Source organism: Lobosporangium transversale (assembly GCF_002105155.1).
Source record: "Lobosporangium transversale strain NRRL 3116 chromosome Unknown BCR41scaffold_22, whole genome shotgun sequence".
Classification (NCBI taxonomy): domain Eukaryota; kingdom Fungi; phylum Mortierellomycota; class Mortierellomycetes; order Mortierellales; family Mortierellaceae; genus Lobosporangium; species Lobosporangium transversale.
Window position 1 is genome coordinate 360,474 of NW_019029000.1, and position 21,227 is coordinate 381,700.

A 21,227-nucleotide genomic window follows, 5' to 3' on the forward strand; every position below is an offset into this window, starting at 1 on the left:
AAAGCTCATATCTGGTAATTTGGTACTTGCACATTCATTTATTAAAGAGCAACAAAGTATAAATGATATTTGATCTAAATTGCAACCGGATTTTGCTCTTTAGTTCTCTAAGTATCCATTTAAGGGCCACTTTCAACGAAAATGCCTCGGTATAATAATCACGATTATTATAGCTACTTCTATTTTTGATGAAGGATCGAATAGAGCTTAACAATACGGCCGTCGAGACCCATCATATGTATGAAATAGGTCTTTGTGGATATCAGCAGAGTGCTCAAGTTGATGCTCAATGGTCTGATAGGAACCATGAAGTCTATCAGACCTCATATCCCTGCCAAGGGGTAAGACAGATATTATATGGCATTTATTTTCAAATTGTGAGAGCGAAGGATAGAAGCTATGACAATGTTTTTCCACCGAGAAAACCATTGGTGGAATCGCAGACTTAGCGCACATTACCTTTCTTTTTTGGAGTATTCATGACAATAGAATCAAGGTCACGCTGCTCTAATGGTAGTATGGTCCGTTCCTGCCGCAAAAAGCTTTCGTCCACTGCCTGTGTCCGCGCATCCTCGACCTTCTGCTGCATGCTGCGGAGATGTTGCTAATATAGAGAGAAAAGATACAAAATAAATAAATAAGACAAACAAGCACACAAGATAAATAAATGGTAAGAGCCGGATACAGCTGGGACGTAACATTACCACATATGTGAGCAACCACCCGAGAGACTGCCCACCCAGGAACGCCTTCAAGTCTTTCTCATTAAGTGGTAACCTAATGCAAATTTGAGACAACAGACCAGAGACATGGACGCCTTCGTGCCAGCGGAGATAGACAATAGTGCCAGTGTAGCCAGAGACGTCAAGGAAAACCATGTAATCACCATTGTCAAGTTCAAACTTCACATGTCGCTGCAAATAAACTAAAATGGCTTTGTTAATGCGAATGTTTTTTCGAGACTGCCTTTTGTTCTCTTCAATATCTACCCCAACAGCCTTGAATTCGCTGTTATTTAATACAAGCGCATCCAGATGCAGGTGGAGATCCATCTTACGGCCACAGACACTCTTGCTTGTTCCACTAAATTCATGCTCTTGAAGGACTCTAATCTCTTTTGTTGCATCACTTGCGGGCTCGCCACTAGAAAATGAAGCAGCAAACATTAGTTACATGGTCACATTACGGTAGTATTAATAATAAGGCATACTGCGAGTACATACGTCTCAAACTTGAGCAACCCTTCCGAGATAAAATCGAAGACGGTCTTCCACGTTGAGACAACTGCATGCTCAGACTCGCCAAATGTTCCTGTAATAATTTTGTCCACTCTAACGAATATAAAATTCAAAGCTAGATGCAATCGATAAAAGTGTACGAAAGAATGAGGCGATGACAGATAGATATAAAACTTACAGGAATCGGACAACGTCTAGAGCAATCTTGAGCAAAGGATGCACTTGTTCTCCCCGCCGCACCTTGCCTACACGTTCGGCATCCATAATGCTGATCTCATCACGAAGATATTGTATACCATATTTAGTGAGAATTTCCTTTAGCATTTGGAGCGGGTCTCTGATGCTGTCATCAGGATGCACTCTGGGTGCTGCTCTCTCGATGTCGTTGATCAGACGCGTGCCGAACATGTCTTTGATATTGGCAGCCCGAAGATTGATCACGCCTGACAGCGCCACCAGAAGATCCTTCTCGTGCTGGAGGGCAGTTTTAGTGTCCTCGAGATGGGCACGGATATAGGTGTATAGCACCTTGCGCGTCAGGCATAAACCATCTCCAGAGGGCATTGGTGTGTCTGACCGGCCATGGCGCAGAATCTCATGCATGATCTTCATAAGCGAACCCCAAGGCTCGCAGAAGGACGAGGACGACGCAACTTCCAGAGTCTCGGTCCTAGCTCGCTTCCGGACAAGTTCCTCTGACTGGCTGATCGTTGAGGGCCTCTCCTTTGTGATGTCTTTGACAAGTTCGTCCTCGGCATGGACTATCAGGGCGGCAGCACTCGCAAAGGAGTTTGCCCGTAATTTTTCCTAGATGTATCAAAAAAAAAAAAAAAAAAAAAAAAAAAAAAAAGAATAAATGAACTTAAGCCTCGGGCAACACGAATATCATAGGTACGCTTTTATAACCTACTTTTGCATTTTCGGCGGCTTGAACAGCAGCTCGTTGTTTCTTCAAACAAGTTTGGATTTGGAAGTCTGGCAACTGTGGCAGTCATTGGCTGATTAATCATTGTAATCTATATAACTATATAAAGCGTTTGTATGAATAGCAAGTAACATACCGTAACCGTGCTGAGAAGCTCAAGAGCAGTTCTTTTTTCAAGATCTCCAGCCTCTGGTGTGCCATGAATCTGACGCAAAAAGTCTCGAAAAGCTCTGTAATGGGCCTTGGCATCACTCTTTGGGCGGTTATTGATGAAATTCCCAATATCATTCCATTGAGAAGGGCCTTGTCGGAAGTGTGCGGGTAAGCGATCCATGCCGTGTTTGTGTTTGTGTGTCAATGTGTGAAGAGAAATGCATAAAGTGATGTCAAAGCCTAATAGAGTGAGAAGCTCGTGTCACGCGATTATATAAAATGTGGCGTTATTCTCCCGGGCCATGAGGATTTAGAATCAACACCATTTCGTTGCCATCACAGATTGTAACTCAAGGACGCTTGAAAGGTAAGAGGTAACTCTGTCAAGTATGATGGACGCTGCAACCTGGCATACGGGTGAAAGTGAATAGGCCCGAACCCTTAGATGGGAACCGGTGTTCTTGACACGCTTGTTTCTCGGGACAGCGTGAATAAGGACTAGGGAGACCTGCAGGTTTTTTTGTATAGCCTAAGGCCCGATCCTGATAAAACACTTTCTCTGCTCAGGTAGCGAGATTGATGAAAGGTCTGAACCCTTAGATGGGAACCGGCGTCTCTGACACTACAGTGATGCAGTGGACCAGTGACTTAACCTGCTGATGGATTGCAACACAGCAGCTCAAAAACATCAAAAGTCCATTTCTACTTGCCTACATTCATTGCGAGGTGTTGTTTGCGTTGCAACTTGGCGTACGGGGGAAAGTGAATAGGCCCGAACCCTTAGATGGGAACCGGTGTTCTTGACACGCTTGTTTCTCGGGACAGCGTGAATAAGGACTAGGGAGACCTGCAGGTTTTTTGTATAGCCTAAGGCCCGATCCTGATAAAACACTTTCTCTGCTCAGGTAGCGAGATTGATGAAAGGTCTGAACCCTTAGATGGGAACCGGCGTCTCTGACACTGCAGTGATGCAGTGGACCAGTGACTTAATCTGCTGATGGATTGCAACACAGCAGCTCAAAAACATCGAGAGTCGATAACACTTTCTAGATGAGAAGTTATCCCAACTGAATACTTCAGTTTCTGATTGAGTGTTACCTGCTTGTTAATTGTCCTTTGAGATTGAAATGAGACATTAACTCCTTTTTTATTTTCTGTCTAAGGTTATACAAGTCTCTTCATAACTCGCGTTCTAGATGGTAGCCACTGTAATTCAAGACGGTTTTACAAGAAGTTTATTTCATCGAGTTTTCATATCCTTCTAGCTAATAAAACATCACTTTTCAAAGACTTGTTGACATTTGGGTATATGGTGTCTCTATTTATCATAGCAATACCTAGCGATTATTAGCGACTTATAATTTCCATAGACATTTCTAGTTATTCGGGAAGCCAGGTTGATCGACTAAGGCTTAGGTGCATGGTTTTCCTTGTGGTACAAAAAAAAAATCAATCTCAAATATTCGGTTAGGATAGCTTCTTGTCTAGATTTTAATATCGGCTCCCGATGTTTTTGATCTTGTGTATTGCAATTCATCAGCAAGCTAAGTCACTGGTCCACTGTATCGCTGCAGTGTCAGAGACGCCGGTTCCCATCTAAAGGTTCTAGCCTATTCACTTTCTCATGCACCAAACTACAGCATCCATCATGCTCGACAAAGTTCCCTCGTATCTTTTCAAATGCCTCCGGATTACAATCTGTCATGGTATGAAGTTACGAGGTCTATATGATTAGAGTCCTAATGCTGTATTCGGTGATTTTCGACAGTGCACTTTTTCACTAGTGTACCAAAGTCTAGCTATTCCTTTCACCGGTGGACTTGTATTACTGGTCTACAAGTAGGGGTATGATGTAGCCTAATACAAAAATATCCCAGTGTGCTCTTGGTACACCATACCAAAACCACCGACGATGAGGATTTTCTGAGTGGTGGTGCGCTGCACCGAAAAAAAAAAAAAAAAAAAAAAAAAAAAAAAAACTCTCTGGTGCAAGATCCACTAGACCGGTGGAAACCAAAGAGCGGCAAGTTGATCAGGCCTTTAATAGTTGGCCCATGCAGGTTTGATCCATAGTGGCTAGGCATCACGGCGTCAAGATAAGTTGACAGGGGTTCTCATAGCTGACCATTCGTGTGGCTGTTTTTAGTGTTCCAGTTTAATTTGGCGTGTGGCGGAGCATCAAGTCTAGAGTCCTCGCCAAAAAGTCACGAACTGCATTGAGAAAAACTATATTTTTTAAGTAGAATGAATGAATTGGATGCCGTGGCCACCAAAATCGTAGTTTTTTTATTAAAAATATTAGAATTTGCTAAGATGAACAGCAATTTTCGATCTCACTCGGCCTCATTCTCTCTCACCTTCATTGTCAACCTCATTCTCATTCTTCAAATAGCAAAATGTCCTCAACTTTTGATAATAATAGCCCACCTTCATATTCAATGGCCTGTGGCTGAAAACGCTTCCATAGAATAAATTTTGACTTTGTACGTATCCAAAAGTGGAAGTATTTTATTCAATTTAAAAGCGAGGACTCTATGAGCGAATGTGATACGAAGCTAGGAAATATAAAGTCTTTCTTACCCTTTACTAAATGCCAAGTAAAATTAGTGAGAAAAGCCTTTTTTCGTTAAAGATAGAGATCTGGGCTTGGTGGTTTTTGTATTTTTTGTATGTGCTACAACTTTGGGGAAATATACTAAGCCCATAGTCATTTTGTTTAATGCAAATGCCAAGAGAATGAATGATTACCGGGGATTAGGCTGTAACTGACTGTGGCTGTAACTTCAGTATTCAATGACGTCTATTGAACAGTTTTTTTTTTTTTTTTTGTTTTTTTTTGGCTGTTGCCATGAGCAATCCTTACGCCGTAGAATGTGGGATAAATGTATGGGGAGAAAGAAAGGAATAGCCATACCCTATTTTTCTATAAAAAAGAGTTTTTTTTTCATCATCACATCGTTTCTCAAACTACAACAACACCAAAATAACCTCGCTTCACCTCAATCGCACCCCTTTCAGCTGGACCATATACTTCTTTTCTTTTTCCTGAACAAAGCAATGCACGCCTTCTCTTTCGTTTCTACCACCGCTCTTGCTTTCCTGGCGACTCTATTACTGCTGGCGACTACCCCAGCGTCTGTCAAGGCGGACTGTGTCCTTGAGTGTACTGAAATTGTTTTCAATATCGGTTTCTGTGGTTCTCTCAGTGATTTGGGAGATCGCGATGCTGCTGATATGCCTCCCGTAGGCGCCGGCAACACAGACCGCGACAAATGTCTTTGCAAACAGGATATTGCTAGACTCTATCGTAAGTTGTCCTCTTTGCTTTTTTTTTTTTTTTTTTTTTTTACTTTATTCTAAATTGACATCCAACGCAACGCGTCAATTTTTTTTTTACTATGATCATTAGGCAAGTGCCAACTCTGCAGAGATCCTTTAAATGCCAATGCTCAAGTTGACAAGTTTGTGGCTGCATGTAATCTCCAAGATCCCTCTCGTCATCTTGTCAATGGCGCAAGTAGCCCCAACAAGATTTCATTTGGTACATTCGTAAGGTCTGGACTCTTGGTCAGCGGTCTCGCATACATTGTAGCTTAAAAAAAAAAAATACAGTGATCACCTTTAATTAGTAGGCATTTTAATATTTGCTATAGATAGAAATTTAAAAAATAAGAAAAAAAATTGTGCGAGCAGAATAAGCGAAAGATTGAATGGATGGATTGCAATAGCTTCTTTATTCAACCAGTTTGTGCAGCTGAAAATGGGTATTATTGATAGATTCAAGCGCACGCAGCAAACATATTTTGAGCTCTGGACTCATATCCTTGTTTACTAAATCCCAAGGCAGAAGTCTTGATGAATGAGACGTAGTCGCGAGCTTGTCCGCTGCTTCATTCCCCTCAACCCCACTATGCCCAGGTATCCATGCCGCCACAACCATTCGCCCTTGTTGAGCATAGGCAGTTTGAACAAGTTTCCACCATTCAGCATTTGGCCGTGATGGCTTACTGGGGATGGTATTGGATTGAATATGATTAACAAACCCATGGACAACCGATAAGGCGTCAATGAATATTGCTGCTGGTTGATACCTTGGACAACACAATATAGCGGCTAAAAAGCCCACGATTTCAGCCTTTGATGAGGGTCCCCTGCTATCGTTGATATCCTGAACTGTCCCATAAACGGCAGGCCTGTAAATGCCATCTTCATCCAAAAAAGTAACACCAAAGCTTACACGAGCCCGGGCGCTGTAGTGGGGAGAATAGGACCCATCAGAGTATAGACAGCGTGCTCCGCTTCGTCGCCTCAAAGCCTGTCTTGCGGCTCTAATCATTTTTTGTGTCTCAGTATCAAAAATAAGGCCCGGCAGGTCTGTATCGTTGTCTAACGAGCTCAAGCTGAGGGTACTGAAGTCATCATGGATTTTATCTTCAGTTTCACCAATCGTGAGGATTCTGGACTTTTCAGCCTTGGTAGGACGTGTATGACCAAACTCTTTACGACGCTGCTTTTCAGCAGTAATCACGCGATTTGCCCATGGAGGATAATCTTGAGTTGAGAGGCTTTGAAGATCCTTGAGCACCAAAATCTGACTATAAAATGTTCCTATGACACTGCGATTTGGTGTACAATGTGAATGATATGTTGTTGTCATAGTGATAAAGTTTTATTTGTCAAGAAAATGGTTAACAGATTAACATGCTACATTTGTTCATTTCGATTCCTACTTTAATCACATGAGCATGGATTGGCATCAAAGCGTTGTAGCTCCTCATCATAACTAGTGTGACAAAAAACCACACGGATATTCTTATTCGTTGTTACACAGACTCAAATCATGCAATTTATTTATTTATTTTGATGCTTTGTACAAACAGGATTGTGTTGCTTTGTTGCTTTCTTTTTTTCTTATTTCTTTAGTCAATGTCCATATCCTTGGTGTCATCCTCCTTGGTCTCTGGGGTGTTCTTGGTCTCTGGGGTGGATGGCGTTGATGCTTCTGCAGGGGGAGTATCCACAACAACAGGCTTGGGCTTTGGCTTGTTAAGGATAGGTGTAGCAAAGTAGATAAGGTCATCACGTTGCTTACGGATCTCAGCTGAGGTCACAACGGGTTCTTCATACTTCTTCAACATTGACTGGCGCTCTTCTTTGTTCTCAATCCATGTCTGTGCCTTCGAACACTTCTCAACAATGCTGTTCTTCTCGGCTTCAGGAATGTGGGCATACTTTTCCTCTGTGCTAGTGGCCTGAGCCAAGAGATTGTTGATGGTCTCGCGAAGTTCACGGCCTGCAAGAGGACGAGCCTCTGCCTCGCGATAACGATGAATGACAGGATTGCCGACCACCTGGAGCTCCTTCAACTTGTCGAAGTAGACAGACTTGGTGGTCTCCTCACCCTCATCATAGAGCCAATTCTCGGCATCATTCAAGTCCTGGATAAACTTATCCTTATCGGCAGGGTTGATATAATCTTTGTAGGCACCTCCACTGACCTTGGAGCGGGTATCATAGATGAACTCCTCCAAAGTGTTCTTAGCCATCTCGGTATCGACTACCAACTTGTCAGAGGCAATCATCTCATTTTCCTTCTCTCTCAGCTCGTTGATGATGGAGCGATCGAGGCTGGAAGTGGCGCTGACAACGGGTAGATCTCCCTTCTTGACCAACTTCTTGACCTTGCGAGTCAAAGGTGCATCGGGATTCTCCTCAGCGTTAGCATTTTCCTCAATCAGTTCGTCCTTAAGGACTTCCTCAACAACATATGCACTTTCAACACTCAAGATACCATGGATGTTGACTCTAGCCTTGACCTTGACGCAGGCAGCTTCACCATTAACTGGCTCAACCTTCTTGATAGAGAAGCGACCGATCCATGGGTTGATGCCTGCAGGAATGTCCTGTGGCTCAGCATAGTGTGCCTCAAGATCAAATGGCTCTGAACGGTAGAAAGTCAAGACCTTTGTTGAGGGGATGGAGTTATTCTTGTTGAACACAACCAGTTCAGTTTCATCCTCCTCAGGAGTAGGCTGCCAAGTGATCTTGATAGGATAACTGGTGATATCCTGAACAGTAAAGTCGCGGACCTTGAACGAGGGCGACAGAATGGCGCACTGAAGAGCAGCACCACGAGCAACAGCCTCGTCTTGGTTGAGGGTCGAAGAGAGCTCCTTGCCAAAGAAAGCTTGGATACGTTCCTTCAGGGCAGGAATACGAATACTGCCTCCGACCATCTCGACAGCATCAATATCCTCGATCTTCAATCCAGACTCATCCAGAGCTTTCTTGAGGGGAGCTTCACAACGTGAGATCAAATCCTTTGCTAGCTCCTCAAATTCGGAACGCTTCATCATCGAGGAAACATCGCGATCCTCCATGATAGACTCAATATTCAAAGGAGCCTCGGAATTAGCGGAAAGAACCTTCTTGAGCTTCTCACACCCAGCCATTAAACGGATTATGGCCTTGCCGTTCGACTTGACATCAATGCCATATTTGGTCTTGAATTGATCAGCAAAGTGATTCACAAGCAGACGGTCAAAGTCACGGCCTCCAAAATGTCTGTCAAAAGCACGGGCTTTGATAGTAAGTTGACCCTTAATGAACGAGACAATGGAGACAGTGTATGAAGAATGACCGACATCGACAAAGCAGATATTGCGAGGCTTCTCCTCGGGAAGGTCGGTCTTGGTAATACCATAGCCGAGGGCAATGGCAGTGGAATCGTTGATTAGACGAAGGACATTCAATCCCGCAATTTCAGATGCATCTAATACAGCGCGGCGCTGAACATCTGTGAACCAGGAAGGGATGGCGATGACACAGTCGGAGACTGGCAATTTGGTCTCAACTGTAGCGATCTCTTTCATCTTGGTAAGGTACATGGCATAGATCTGGACCACAGTAAAGGTGGTTTCCTGTCCTTGATAGTTGACCTTGACACCAAGCTGACCATTGATATCGACCAAAGGAACAGTCAAGTATTGCTTCTCGATCTCCTGAATTTCCTTGTCTGCAAAGGTACGTCCGATAATACGCTTCAAGCACGAGACAGTGTTCTTGAAGTTGGAAATCTCCTGTGTCTTGGCGGTCTCGCCGAGATAGCGCTGCTTAGGACCAAATGAGACCAGTGACTGAGAGAGAGATAGAAGTTACAGAGCAAAAAATATTAACAATGGTTAGATCCTATTTATATTGGTAGCTTAAGATGGACACAATGGTAATAAAAGGTGTCATTTTTCTCCTTTATCTCTTGTTGCTTTGCCTCTCTCCAGGGGAAGGCTGCCAAAAAGAAAAGAAGATCATAAAAGTACGCTTATTCCTTTTGAAGTGAGATCTAAACATATAATCTAGTGTCAAAATACTTACTGGTGTGAAGCGGTTTGAAACCTCATTGCAAATAACATCAATGCCACGGTTTCTTGCGACAGCAATAATTGTCTGCAAGTTTCCGAGATCAATACCTAGCAATCATAAATATGTAACGGATCAGTTATTGTCGAACAAACATCCCTGCATAAAACAATTGAGTGAAGTAAAGAAAAAAGAGACAGGAGAGGCGGAAAGAAATGCCAAAATCATAGCTATCCATAATAAAGCTGGCTAACAGAAGGAAAAAATAAAAAAATAAAAAAGTTTCTTCTTTCTTCCTTGGAGCGATCTATGCGCAATTACTGTGATAACGTTTTTTTTTTTTTTTTTTTTTTTTTTTGTATAACTATCCGTTTAAATACATACCGACGACGGACATATTTATGTATTAATGTGACGGTGTGGTGTATGTGGGTAGTATACAGATGGGAATGATGAGATGATGCTAGATGTGAAATGAAGATGAACAATGCAAAGAAAAAAAAAGAAAAAAAGAACTCGATCGAGGGGTTTTTAAAAAGTTTAGAAAAAAAAGTTTAGGTGAAATGGCTCCTTTCTACAGATAGCTCCCTCTAATTGCAAATGGCTCCCGCACGCATTTTCTGAATGTGACGTCTTGTTCTTTGTGCTTCTAAAGAGTTCCTTTATGTTCCATGCGGGCGCATAACTGCACATCAAGCTAGAAGTTGAGTACAAAAAATGTGATCTGCAAAAAAAAAACCTTCCCCGTCTATCAAAGCCTGAACTGTAAAACAATAAGCTTTTGATCTCTGCTCTGTGCCCATTAAAGCCTGAGGAAAGAGACAGCAATATACTAAAACAGAACAACTCGAATAAAACTGAAAAAAAAAGATGGAAGGGTTGCTTTTTTATCTTTATCTTTCTACGACACTCTATATCCTTTAAGACCAAGTTTTCTGTTGAACCTGAAGAACAATAAAATAAAGAGTTTAGTCCTTGTAATAGATGTAATAGATCAACTGTGTGACCCACATGCAAGGGTAATTTTTTTGTCGATCTCAGTTGTGAGCTTTTTTAATGGATTTTGGACCACATCTTTATTTGCTTATAGTAAACTGTCAGGTGAAAAAAATAAAATAAAAAAGCAAATAGCATGCCAACATGCTTATATGCCGTCATTTCAAGTTTGCCTCTCATCTAAATTGCCACCAGTCCATATGGTGGCTGCAGGGAAAGATAAGGCGCTGTTCGAGGAAATTGATCTTGAGTTTGATTAGATCCCATGGGCGTAAATAATGAACAAGCGAACATTATACTAAACCTTTCCTGGATTGGATGCACAGAGGTTGATATGTGCTGAATAAGGAATCGAAGCCACATGCATGGCTGCCAATAGAAAGCTTTATTCAGAACCTTCTACTCGTTCCTTATGCTCTCATTGTAGGCTTGTTTCTTGGAATGACCCTCGAGAAGCTTAGGACCCTGACTTACTATAAATACTGAAGAGTGAAGAATCATTAGAGACTCTACAAATATGCTTCTAGTTTGTCATATTATTGCTATCCTCCATGGTTTTGTAACAAGCATTTCATCAACTGATGTGGACGAGTGTGAAGTCAATTAACATTAAAGAGAGTATTGTAGAAAAGCCTCGCCCATGTTCATAACACCAGATTTCCTTACTTACTTTCCACCTCTGGTGCTGCGAATCCCAAGGTTCTGCTAACCATTCTTTTCACCGTAACCTGCAAAAGCAAAAGAGAATACTGTCGAGCCCATAAAGCCTAGCGCCTTCTATCCTTGGTGCAATACATTGAGCATTAGAAGCCACGCTCTTTACGGGACAAGTCATTACGCGCCTCGCATCCAATCCTTATTGTCTTGTGCATCTCTTTTATCATTTTGCTGCAGTTTTTCCCTTGTTCGCCTTTCAATCTTTTTCACATTCTTGTACGTATTGTATGTGGAATATACATGAGTATTATAGCTCTTGTTGTGGAGAGGTTCATCATGGATGTGATCGAGTGCAGAAAGCCTTTAAAACTAGAAGTATCACATCAGTCCTTTCTTTAGTATTTTTTTAACGCTTACGGTATCATTAGGGCTTCATTCAATATGCATTCTTCTTCTTGATATCCATCCCACTCTTATTCGGGCTTTGTATCATACAATGAACTAGCATTTAGTTGTAACAATTGCACGACTAATTAATACCCGGGAGAACAATGAAATGACTTGTTGCTTCTAAGGTTTTTCATTACTGACTCCACAATCTCCTGAGACTGGTGTTTGCCGCCTTGGTTTCAAACACAGAAATACTATTTGGCAATCCTTGTTCTGATAGTTTTTATACTGGATTGAATTGAAATAAAGGTAGGCTTTGCGGTTCTATACATAGGTGTTGTGGAGGATAAAGGGCTATTCTGGCCTCTGGCGGTCAATCTTGGTCTTTTGCAGGCCCAACTCTCCACTGACCAAACAATATCGCTTAGTTTTTGATGCTAAGAGATGTCTGAGTAGTAAATGAGTATACAGTGCTACATATACTACTAGGGTAACTTACATTCTTGTAGCACCAGCAGTCGGAAGCAACTGAATATGTGTACCCACTTGGCAACGTACCCCAATTCGGAAAATGAACTGTTCCAGTTATCCAAGTCGGTTTGGGTACATCTACATAGTGCAGTAGGATAGACAAGAACTACTAATAGGCTTAAGGTCAGCAGCATTAAAACTGCCGATAGCAACAACCTTAAGATATTACAGGTACCCGACCATGTTGGTCGGTTTGAGCGATCACTGAATTCAGTTCATTTTTCGAGACCTGCAGCTGTTCTCGCCGACTGGATGTTTTCAATTTTTTGAGATCCGAGCTTGGCCTCATTGCTATGATCTCATCTTTGAGATATTCAGTATCTTCTGGCGGAGTTTACACATCCTCGTCTGCACAGGGTATTGATCTGAGCTCCTTGAAGTTTCCCACACCACCATCTATGGCACTAGCCAGACTAGATAGCATAGCTGTATGTATGATTGATGATGCCAATTAAAAAAAAGAAATGAATAATGAGGTACGCGTTCAATAAAGGAGTGGTATGACGCGAAATCCCACGTGAAAAGTTGTTTATCTTGGTATCCTGGGTAAACAGCTCATGGATGCTGATAATAGGTGGAGTAGAGGCGGTTGTAATGAAATGGATAGCATGGTGCTTCAGTCCTTCTTTGAACAAGAAAGTACACGGCGCAAAAAAATTGTGTCGTTCCTCTGAACTTATTGGAATAAACGCGAGGAAAGTATTATCTTCAATCCCTTTCTTTTATTTTCTCCGTACATTAATTAACAGCTTGAAAAAGCTTCCATGCCCAAAAGCTTAGATACCAAGGGCAAAATCACCACCTTTGAGATGCACTCCGCAGGTATGGAAGCGGTGTACCCAGATAAGCAATCACCAGTTGCAGAGTATTATCAAGATATTTCAAGAATAGGGGGCTCCGACTCCAGGTGCTGAATTAATGGAATGTCAGGAGTTACTCTTAAAGGTATCACCAACCAACTGCCGATAAAATAAGTGAAAGAGAATAGCTGCTGAGGCTCTGCATTAGGAGGTCAAGGATGCTTAATGAACTACGTCCGCATTTGTCTAGTCCAATAATGAAGACCTTTTTATACTAACTCTATGAAGATGCAGTGCCGTGAGCATGTCCTTTTGCATCATCTAAAAGTAGTGTCAATAAATAAAGCCTTTGTTAATTAAAAGAACATAGGTGCAGAAACACGTCCTGTCTTTGGATACAACAACGACTTCTGATTCCAACGCCGGTTTATTGTCTTCGACGAAGGAAACAGCCAGTGCATTTCCTTGTCCGGACTTCGAGATTCATGATGGGAACTTGTTGTTTCTGAATATACTGAACCTTCTGTATTTTCAGGTTGGAACACTGCCTGAAATACTAAAGATAATGGTATACCAAAAACTCAAACATGAGATGGTTTATCGCCCGTCTGGTGTTGGTCCCCCATGCTACAAATCCCTCTGAAGACCAGGAGTTCAATAACTGAACTCTAATGAATATCTTATCTCGTTTTTTATCTTGCTTATGTAGTATATAATTAGATGCTTGCTGTTCTTCCTAGAGGCTTGTCCAATCGTCTTAAAAATCATGCTGTTAGTCTTTCTTGCCAAATTCGACTTGATCTAGAAGTGCTTGTTCCCTAGAGTCTTACTGAGTGCCTCAACAATATCGGCCAGAGGCGTTTGAATCTTAAGGCCCGCTGATTTAATTAGACTATATGTCATTTCGACCTGCTCACATACCCGTTGTGATAGATGGCTTTAGTCATTTTGTCAAAAGACTCGATATGTCAACGGAGCGTCCTCTCGCGGCCTTAAGATAATTCCAGCTGCATAAAGGGCTTTTCAACTGTCCCATTATCATTTCTCGCGTTGATTTGTGAATGCGAGTGAAAGAAAATGGTTGACTCTATGTAGCTGCACGTGACTTAATCCAGACCAGCCAAAAAGTGATTGATTATTAAGGGCGCACATGCATTCACGGAAACAAAAAAGAGGGGACAGAGTCCACTTCTAATTCTTCAACTATATTTCCTTGTCTTCTTTTGTGTTCCATTCTTTCTTGTCGTGTGCTGCACCATTCAGTCAAGATGTCATTCCCCTTGTAAAGCAATACGTTGCTCGTGAAAGGAGGCGAATTTTCAACTATTTGTTTTGTTAATTCGCTACATTCTTCCATCGACGCAGTTCATAGTAAAACTTTTTTTTTTTTTGTTATTTTTTTTTACTTTTATTTTTATTTTTTTCCCCATAAAACCTACTCGTAAAAAGACATTGTTAATACAACTACAGTTATTACTCTGAGTCTGTGATAAAACACTCAGAGTGCAATCATTGGTTTTTGCTTTACTTTTTTCCTCCCTTTTTCACATTTGTATTTCCTGCCAAAGCCATGGCTGGTATGAGCCAAGATGAACTCTTCGAACTACAACAGAACGAATTGGAGGCTCTTCGTGGTAAATAAAGGAAAACGAAAAGAATACATAAAATGCAGGAATGTTGGTCGAAGAACTGTTGTTGATATTCTCCTTTTTTTCACTCTCAATGGTTTAATATTAGCTATTTATATGGAAGATTATCAACCTATCACAATCCCATCAGCATGGAAGGTACCTTCATAGAGACAATCTCTCTCTCTCTCTCTTTTTTTTTTTTTTTTTTTTTTTTAGTATCTACAACTAACCACCTTATCATTTCTCCGAATTTTATTCTTTTCAAGCTGGTCCCAACAACGCCTGAATTTCGACTCCATCTATTACCGCAGGAAGAAGACTTGAAACGATATGTGTCAGTGGACTTGCGTGTCAAGTAAGTTCGTACAACAACACCGCCAACGCCATCTGCTCTTCCTTGGTCACGGCGTGGCTGACATTTCATGACACGGACTTTTTTTTATTGTGCTCCCAAACATTCATTTTTAGGTTCACTAGAACATACCCAAAAACTATACCGGATCTAAAGATCGAAAACCCAAGAGGATTGTCAGCCTCGCAGGTTCAGGAGCTATCAAAACTTATTCTAACACATGCAAAGGCACTAGTTGGGCAGGAGATGATGTATGAAGTCGCTTCGTATGTTCAAGAATACATTACCGCCAACAATGCGAGTCTTTTTACAAAACACCAAAGTTTCTACGACCAAATGCTTCAACGCGTGGAACAAACCACAAAGGATGAGAAGGAAAGAGCCATTGAGGCCATGACCAAGCAGCAGAAGCTAGAAATGGAGGCCAGGATACATGCAGACCTAACATTGGACCAAAAGATTCGGGAAGATCTCATGCGTAAAGAAGAAAAGATTAAGGAAGAGAAGAAACGCCAAAAGGAATTGAAGAACAAACAGCAGGAACAATTTGGAGGAGGCGACTATCTTGATGGTCATGGTAGAAATGGCAGCGGCGGAGGATCTGGATATGGCATGGATACTGTCAGTGTCCATTTTGATGTGCCCATTATCATGTCACCAGACGACTCTCAGGTAAAAAAAAGGAGAATCAGTAGCTCGTTTTTATTTTGTTGTCTCGCCATCAACTCAGGCACAGTTTTCTGATGCGGCCTTCCAAAAAAAAAAAAAAAAAAAAAAAAATAGGCTCCAGCATTTCGCTCTGTGATCAGGGGAGCGTGTCTTTCGCGCGGTCTACTTAGCTCGACCTACTCTGCGATCCCGACAAATTATATATCCAGGCCGCACTCCACTTCCGACGTTCCTTTCTTGCTTCTAAAAACATTCGATATCACAACAGCACATTATTGTACACACCTTGGGAAGAAGAAGCTACAGGATGTTGAGAAGGAGCTTTCTAGATTAAAACTGCTCCGGCATCATCATCTTGTGTCCATTTTGGAATCACGTCTTGAAAGAACAAATAGTGGCTGGAATTTGCATGTCCTTACCGATGGGAGTTCGGCCAACATGACCTCACTAGAATCATTTGTCAACATTGCAGGTGGTATTAAATTGAACACTGCAAGGAAGTACCTCAAAGAACTCTTACAGGCTGTCAGTTATCTTCACTCTAACAACGTCATTCACAAGGGTAATACAAAAAGAAAGTAATCGGAAGTTACCTATATTCAGAAAACATATTTAAAAGCTGCAAACTTATTTTTATTTTTATTTTTACCTTTTTTTATGTGCTTAGACATCAGATTGTCCAACATTGTATTGGACCCGAATGGAAGCATCAAACTGGACAACGCTAGCTATCACCGCCGACTCTTGGATATGCACAAAACATTCAGTTTCAATTCAGACAGTGGCCAGGAAGTTTCTAGAGCTTGGTCCTCACCCGATCCGGAGGAGGCATCGATCGTATATACTAGAAAGCATGATATCTGGTGCCTTGGTCAGGTATTGGTTGAGATGTTGTGGGGTAGTGGGGTCACTCGAACGTTTAAATCACCTTCACAGTTCCTAGAGTCTGTCGACACCTCAATTCCAAAGCTGACAAAAGATATTCTTACGCGCATATTCGAAATGTAAGCGGAGAAAAAAGAGGGCGAGGCAAAAAAGCGTTCAAATTGTGGACTACTAGACGAGAGCTGATCCATTATTGTTATTACGACTCTTTTGACTGTTTTCGCCTTGAAATAGTGATGCCAAGAAGAGACCGAGTGCTGCAGATTTAGTGAATGATCCCTTTCTCGGAGATGCTGCGAGCGACGACGCCGCTCTCGCTCAGTTTCACATGTACCGAGGTTCGACATTACATCCCCTATTAGCAATTTTTATGAACCGTATTTTGTTGGTACTAAGCCCCTCAAGGTCATAGCTAATGTCTTTTCGTTTTGGTTTATTGATGATAGACACTGAAGACGATTCCGGTCTAAGTTGTCTTCGGAGATCCCACCCTCCGTCTACTATCAATCTTCCTTTACCAAGAGTAGGAAGAGAGTCTTCTCGGCTTGATGACATGTATGTAGACGACTCAATCAATCAGCTTAATAGATCACCGTCTACCTCGGGCCGTAATTTGTATTCGCGTTACAGGAGTGATTTTGAGGAAATTGAATTTCTTGGACGAGGCGGTTTTGGAGAGGTGGTCAAAGCGAGAAACAAGCTTGATGGCCGTTTCTATGCGATCAAAAAGATTAAACTCGACCCCAAGGACAATGTCACAAACCGTAAAATTCTTCGTGAAGTCACGACCCTATCAAGGTAGCTGTTTTCTTCTGCTCTGGACTCAGTTAATTAGGCAGCATTTGGAACATGAATAAGCTCATTAAGCTTTTTTTCTTATTTTTATTTTTTATTTTTTATTTTTTATTTTTTATTTTTTAATACATGTCAGATTGCATCATCAATTTGTGGTGCGGTACTACACAACATGGTTTGAGGATGCTAATGGGGCGTCATATAGCGATGGAAAGTCTGACTCAGAAGTTGATTCAGAGGAGGATGATGATGATGACGATGATGACGACGTTGATGATAAATCATACGAAAAATCGAGTCGGGTAGTAAAGGACATGAAATATGATTTCCTATCTGAGGGTGCCAGCAATCGCAACCGAAGCTACCCTAGTATTCATTTCGGCCATCGATCCAGAGATGTGTCAGGTCATACGGAGAGTTCTTTTGGAATGAATGGTTTGGCCCTTGATAGTTCGGAGGAATCGACCTCATCTGAGGAAGAAGACGACTCAGAGTCGGAATCAGAGTCAGAAAGTGATTACGGCTGTGAAGATGATAGTGGATCTGACTCTGATTCGGGCATTCGATTTGAATCTGAAGATGTCACAGATAATACCGCCAGTAACCCACAGACCAAGGACGAAAACAAGGTCATGACCAAAGCTTTAGTGCCAAAGAAGAAGCGTTTACCACCCAAACCCTCGAGAACACTTTACATTCAAATGGAGTATTGCGAAAGACAAACACTAAAGGATCTGATTGATATTGGTGTAGATATTGATGATGGTTGGCGATTGTTTCGACAAATCTTGGAAGGGCTTGTCCACATTCACTCCCAAAACATAATTCACAGAGATTTGAAGCCGGTTAATATTTTCTTGGATGCGAACGGGGATGTGAAGATTGGAGATTTTGGACTGGCAACCAGCAACTCGCAAGTAATCAATGATTTAAAGTCGCAAAGTCATGCTGTGGATGAGACCATCGTGATGAGTCGTAGTGGTAGTTACGACAACAGAGTCCATGATGATGGACTCTCCCTGACCACAGGTGTAGGAACTGTATTTTATGTCAGTCCTGAAGTGTTGATTGGAGGGGCCAATGGTGTCCGGTATAATACCAAGGCGGACATGTATTCTTTAGGAATCATCTTCTTTGAAATGTGTTACCCCTTATCGACTGGAATGGAACGTGCCATGACTCTTCGCAACCTTCAACAACCCGAAATCATTTTTCCCAAGGAGTTCCCAATGGATAAGATGTCAAAGCAGGCACAGGTGATCCGAGCCTTACTGAATCATAACCTGAAGGAGCGACCCAGTTCTCTGGAGCTTCTGCAGAGTGACTTGTTGCCACCAAAGTTGGAAGACGAATACATTCAGGAATGTGTCCGGACAATCGCTAATCCAAATACTCCTTATTATCATCGGTTGATGTCTGCCTTATTTGCACAGAATGCGGACAAACATAAGGATTACACCTATGACTTTAATGCTGAAAACAAGATGTATGACCCGTTTTTCTCTTTGTTTTTCGGCAAAGTCAGGGATCAAATGGTGAATGTCTTTCGATGTCATGGAGCTGTTGAAATGGGAACCCCACTCTTGATGCCCAAAAGCGATCTTCACGACAATGATAAGAAATCAGTAGCATTGATGGATTCAACAGGAGGGCTGGTGCAATTGCCTTATGATCTGACTTTGCCATTTGCCCGATTTATCTGCAGGAATGATATCACTCAATTGAAGCGATTCTGCTTCGGGCGTGTCTATCGTGAAAATACAGTGGGTGGACAGCCTCAGGTGGTACATGAGGTCGACTTTGACATTGTGCATAATACTCATAGCAATCCAATGGTGACAGATGCGGAACTGATCAAAGTCGTGGATGAGTTGTTGGAAGAGTTTCCGCCGTTCAAGGCCACGAACGGAGTGTTTTTCCTGATCAACCATACGATGGTTGTGGAGGCGATCTTTGATAGCTGTCGAATCCCCTCCGAAATTCGAACGGGTGTTTGCACGATTCTAGGTCAACTCGGTCGACAGTACCAGCACATGTCACAGGTTCGGAATCATCTCATGTCTGTTTACCATTTACCACGAAGTGTCCTGGATGAGCTCGAGTTGTTTGATAAGAAGGGGGATCTTGAAGTGGTTGCTAAAGCTTTGGAAGAATTAATCACGGCAGAGCCCATGAAGACGAAACTTCGGGACGCATTGGCAGAGTTGAGACTTTTGACCATGTATTGCAAGAATTTCGGTGTTCGTCATCGGATAGTATTCAATCCGCTTCTCATGTAAGTTTTTTTGTTTTTATTTCTGGAAGTACTAAAGCGGATAAAATCAATGAGAGAATAAAAAAAAAAAAAAAAAAAGAATAAAGGAAAAAAAAAAGAGATATTGGTTTATTGACTAATAGTTTGTTATATTTGTGTTATATAGGTATAATAACCAATATTACAAAGGTGGAATGATGTTCCAGGTAGTCGATGATGCAAAACGAAAGAATATCCTCGCAGCAGGTGGTCGATATGACTCATTGATCCAACAGTTCCGACATCCAGTGGTCGGAGGTCCTCCTCGCAAGGTCTACGCTGTTGGAGTGAATCTAGCAATGCAAAAATTTGTGGGCGCGATCTCACAATATCAATCTGATCACTTCCGTTACTTTATCACTAACAACAGCAGCAAATCTAATCGAAGTCATAGTGGCGATGACGAAGAAAAATCATTTGGATTCTGGGCTCCAAAACGCTGTGATGTTTTTGTGGCCAGTTTTGGAAAAGTTCTACTTCAGGAACGACTAGAGTTGGTGAGAGAACTGTGGGCTCATGGGATCAAAGCAGACTACATGCTTGAAGATGGTACAGACCTGACACCGGAAACATTGACGACCACTTGTAAACATCAGAGTATCAACTGGATTGTGATTCTCAAGAACAAGAATCAACAGCAACAGCAAGATTCATCTCATAATCATCAACGAGGCAGTCGTAGTGACCTTATGAGTATGGTCAAGGTCAAAAATGTACTTCGTAAGACTGAGGATGAAGTGCCACGGTCTGAACTTTGTATCTTGCTCAAAGCTGAGATTGCAGAGCAAACACGATTGGATATACAGATGGCTACGATGATAGGAGCAGGAGGGGTCCTTGGATCGAAAGCAGCGCGTAAACTCGCAGAAAATAATGCTGGACATCATCATCATCATTTTCATCATCATGGATTGGAAACTTCTGCTGGGTCTTTGGGCGCAAGGCATGGACTAGATCATCATAATTCGTCAGGTGAATCAACACAGGTACAGACTGATTTTAATGTCTACGTGGTCAGTTCTAGCTCCATGAAAAACCGGCTAAAACACAAACAGAAGACCATGCTTATTGACAAAGGTAATAAACGATATTTTCGTTTAGATAATACTATTTTAATAGTTTATTTTATTTTATTTTATTTTCTTGACCGATATTAATACCTTTTTTTTTTTTTTTTTTTTTTTTTTTTCGCCATTCGTTGTCGGTTTTATTAGCAATCAATAACCTGGTGGGTGTAACCAAGAATTTGGTGAATGCTACAGTTCCTGTATTAGCGGTGGATCTCTCAAAGGAGAGTCTTCGGAAGTTAGCACATTGCAATGTGGCAGAGGATGATAGTTTCCGTAAGAATGTGTTGGACCAACTTAGCCCATCACAGCGCGAATATTGTTTGATGATCCGAGAGGCTATGCTTAAGCTCCGACAAGAAGATGGAGGACAGAAGCATGTCTGGTTATACTCTCATCGGGATGATTTTTCGATTCTTTATCATTTTTGGTCATAAATAAGGGACAAGGAGGCGATGTAAAAAAAAAAAAAAAAAAAAAAAAAAAAAA

The 21,227-nt window shown here is 41.7% G+C and overlaps 6 protein-coding genes across 6 annotated transcripts; 2 read left to right on the plus strand and 4 right to left on the minus strand.

The window, feature by feature from the left end:
* Positions 1-83: 83 nt before the first annotated feature.
* On the minus strand, positions 84-1,272 carry BCR41DRAFT_90167 (hypothetical protein). Its single transcript, XM_022031076.1, has 4 exons — positions 1,224-1,272; positions 705-1,143; positions 460-604; positions 84-251 (listed from the first exon to the last, which is right to left on the minus strand). The coding sequence occupies exons 2-4, from the start codon at positions 1,050-1,052 to the stop codon at positions 208-210; spliced, it is 537 nt and encodes a 178-aa protein (XP_021880650.1). The 5' UTR covers positions 1,053-1,143; positions 1,224-1,272; the 3' UTR covers positions 84-207.
* On the minus strand, positions 1,273-2,549 carry BCR41DRAFT_90166 (hypothetical protein). Its single transcript, XM_022031075.1, has 3 exons — positions 2,300-2,549; positions 2,149-2,220; positions 1,273-2,045 (listed from the first exon to the last, which is right to left on the minus strand). The coding sequence occupies exons 1-3, from the start codon at positions 2,495-2,497 to the stop codon at positions 1,413-1,415; spliced, it is 903 nt and encodes a 300-aa protein (XP_021880651.1). The 5' UTR covers positions 2,498-2,549; the 3' UTR covers positions 1,273-1,412.
* A 2,745-nt stretch (positions 2,550-5,294) lies between these two features.
* On the plus strand, positions 5,295-5,946 carry BCR41DRAFT_387088 (hypothetical protein). Its single transcript, XM_022027859.1, has 2 exons — positions 5,295-5,623; positions 5,726-5,946. The coding sequence occupies exons 1-2, from the start codon at positions 5,374-5,376 to the stop codon at positions 5,911-5,913; spliced, it is 438 nt and encodes a 145-aa protein (XP_021880652.1). The 5' UTR covers positions 5,295-5,373; the 3' UTR covers positions 5,914-5,946.
* A 103-nt stretch (positions 5,947-6,049) lies between these two features.
* Positions 6,050-7,040, minus strand: BCR41DRAFT_422762 (hypothetical protein; the record flags this gene model as incomplete). Its single annotated transcript, XM_022030194.1, has 1 exon — positions 6,050-7,040. Exon 1 carries the CDS (start codon positions 6,971-6,973, stop codon positions 6,050-6,052), a length of 924 nt encoding a protein of 307 aa, XP_021880653.1. The 5' UTR covers positions 6,974-7,040.
* A 98-nt stretch (positions 7,041-7,138) lies between these two features.
* On the minus strand, positions 7,139-10,213 carry BCR41DRAFT_337513 (heat shock protein 70 family). Its single transcript, XM_022022077.1, has 3 exons — positions 10,057-10,213; positions 9,688-9,782; positions 7,139-9,452 (listed from the first exon to the last, which is right to left on the minus strand). The coding sequence occupies exons 1-3, from the start codon at positions 10,067-10,069 to the stop codon at positions 7,236-7,238; spliced, it is 2,325 nt and encodes a 774-aa protein (XP_021880654.1). The 5' UTR covers positions 10,070-10,213; the 3' UTR covers positions 7,139-7,235.
* Positions 10,214-14,430: 4,217 nt separating this feature from the next.
* BCR41DRAFT_323664 (hypothetical protein) lies at positions 14,431-21,193 on the plus strand. The gene is made up of 11 exons (XM_022021524.1): positions 14,431-14,680; positions 14,784-14,833; positions 14,944-15,032; positions 15,146-15,701; positions 15,813-16,260; positions 16,366-16,702; positions 16,818-16,921; positions 17,030-17,381; positions 17,515-19,653; positions 19,799-20,748; positions 20,886-21,193. The coding sequence occupies exons 1-11, from the start codon at positions 14,617-14,619 to the stop codon at positions 21,173-21,175; spliced, it is 5,379 nt and encodes a 1,792-aa protein (XP_021880655.1). The 5' UTR covers positions 14,431-14,616; the 3' UTR covers positions 21,176-21,193.
* The last annotated feature ends 34 nt before the right edge of the window (positions 21,194-21,227 follow it).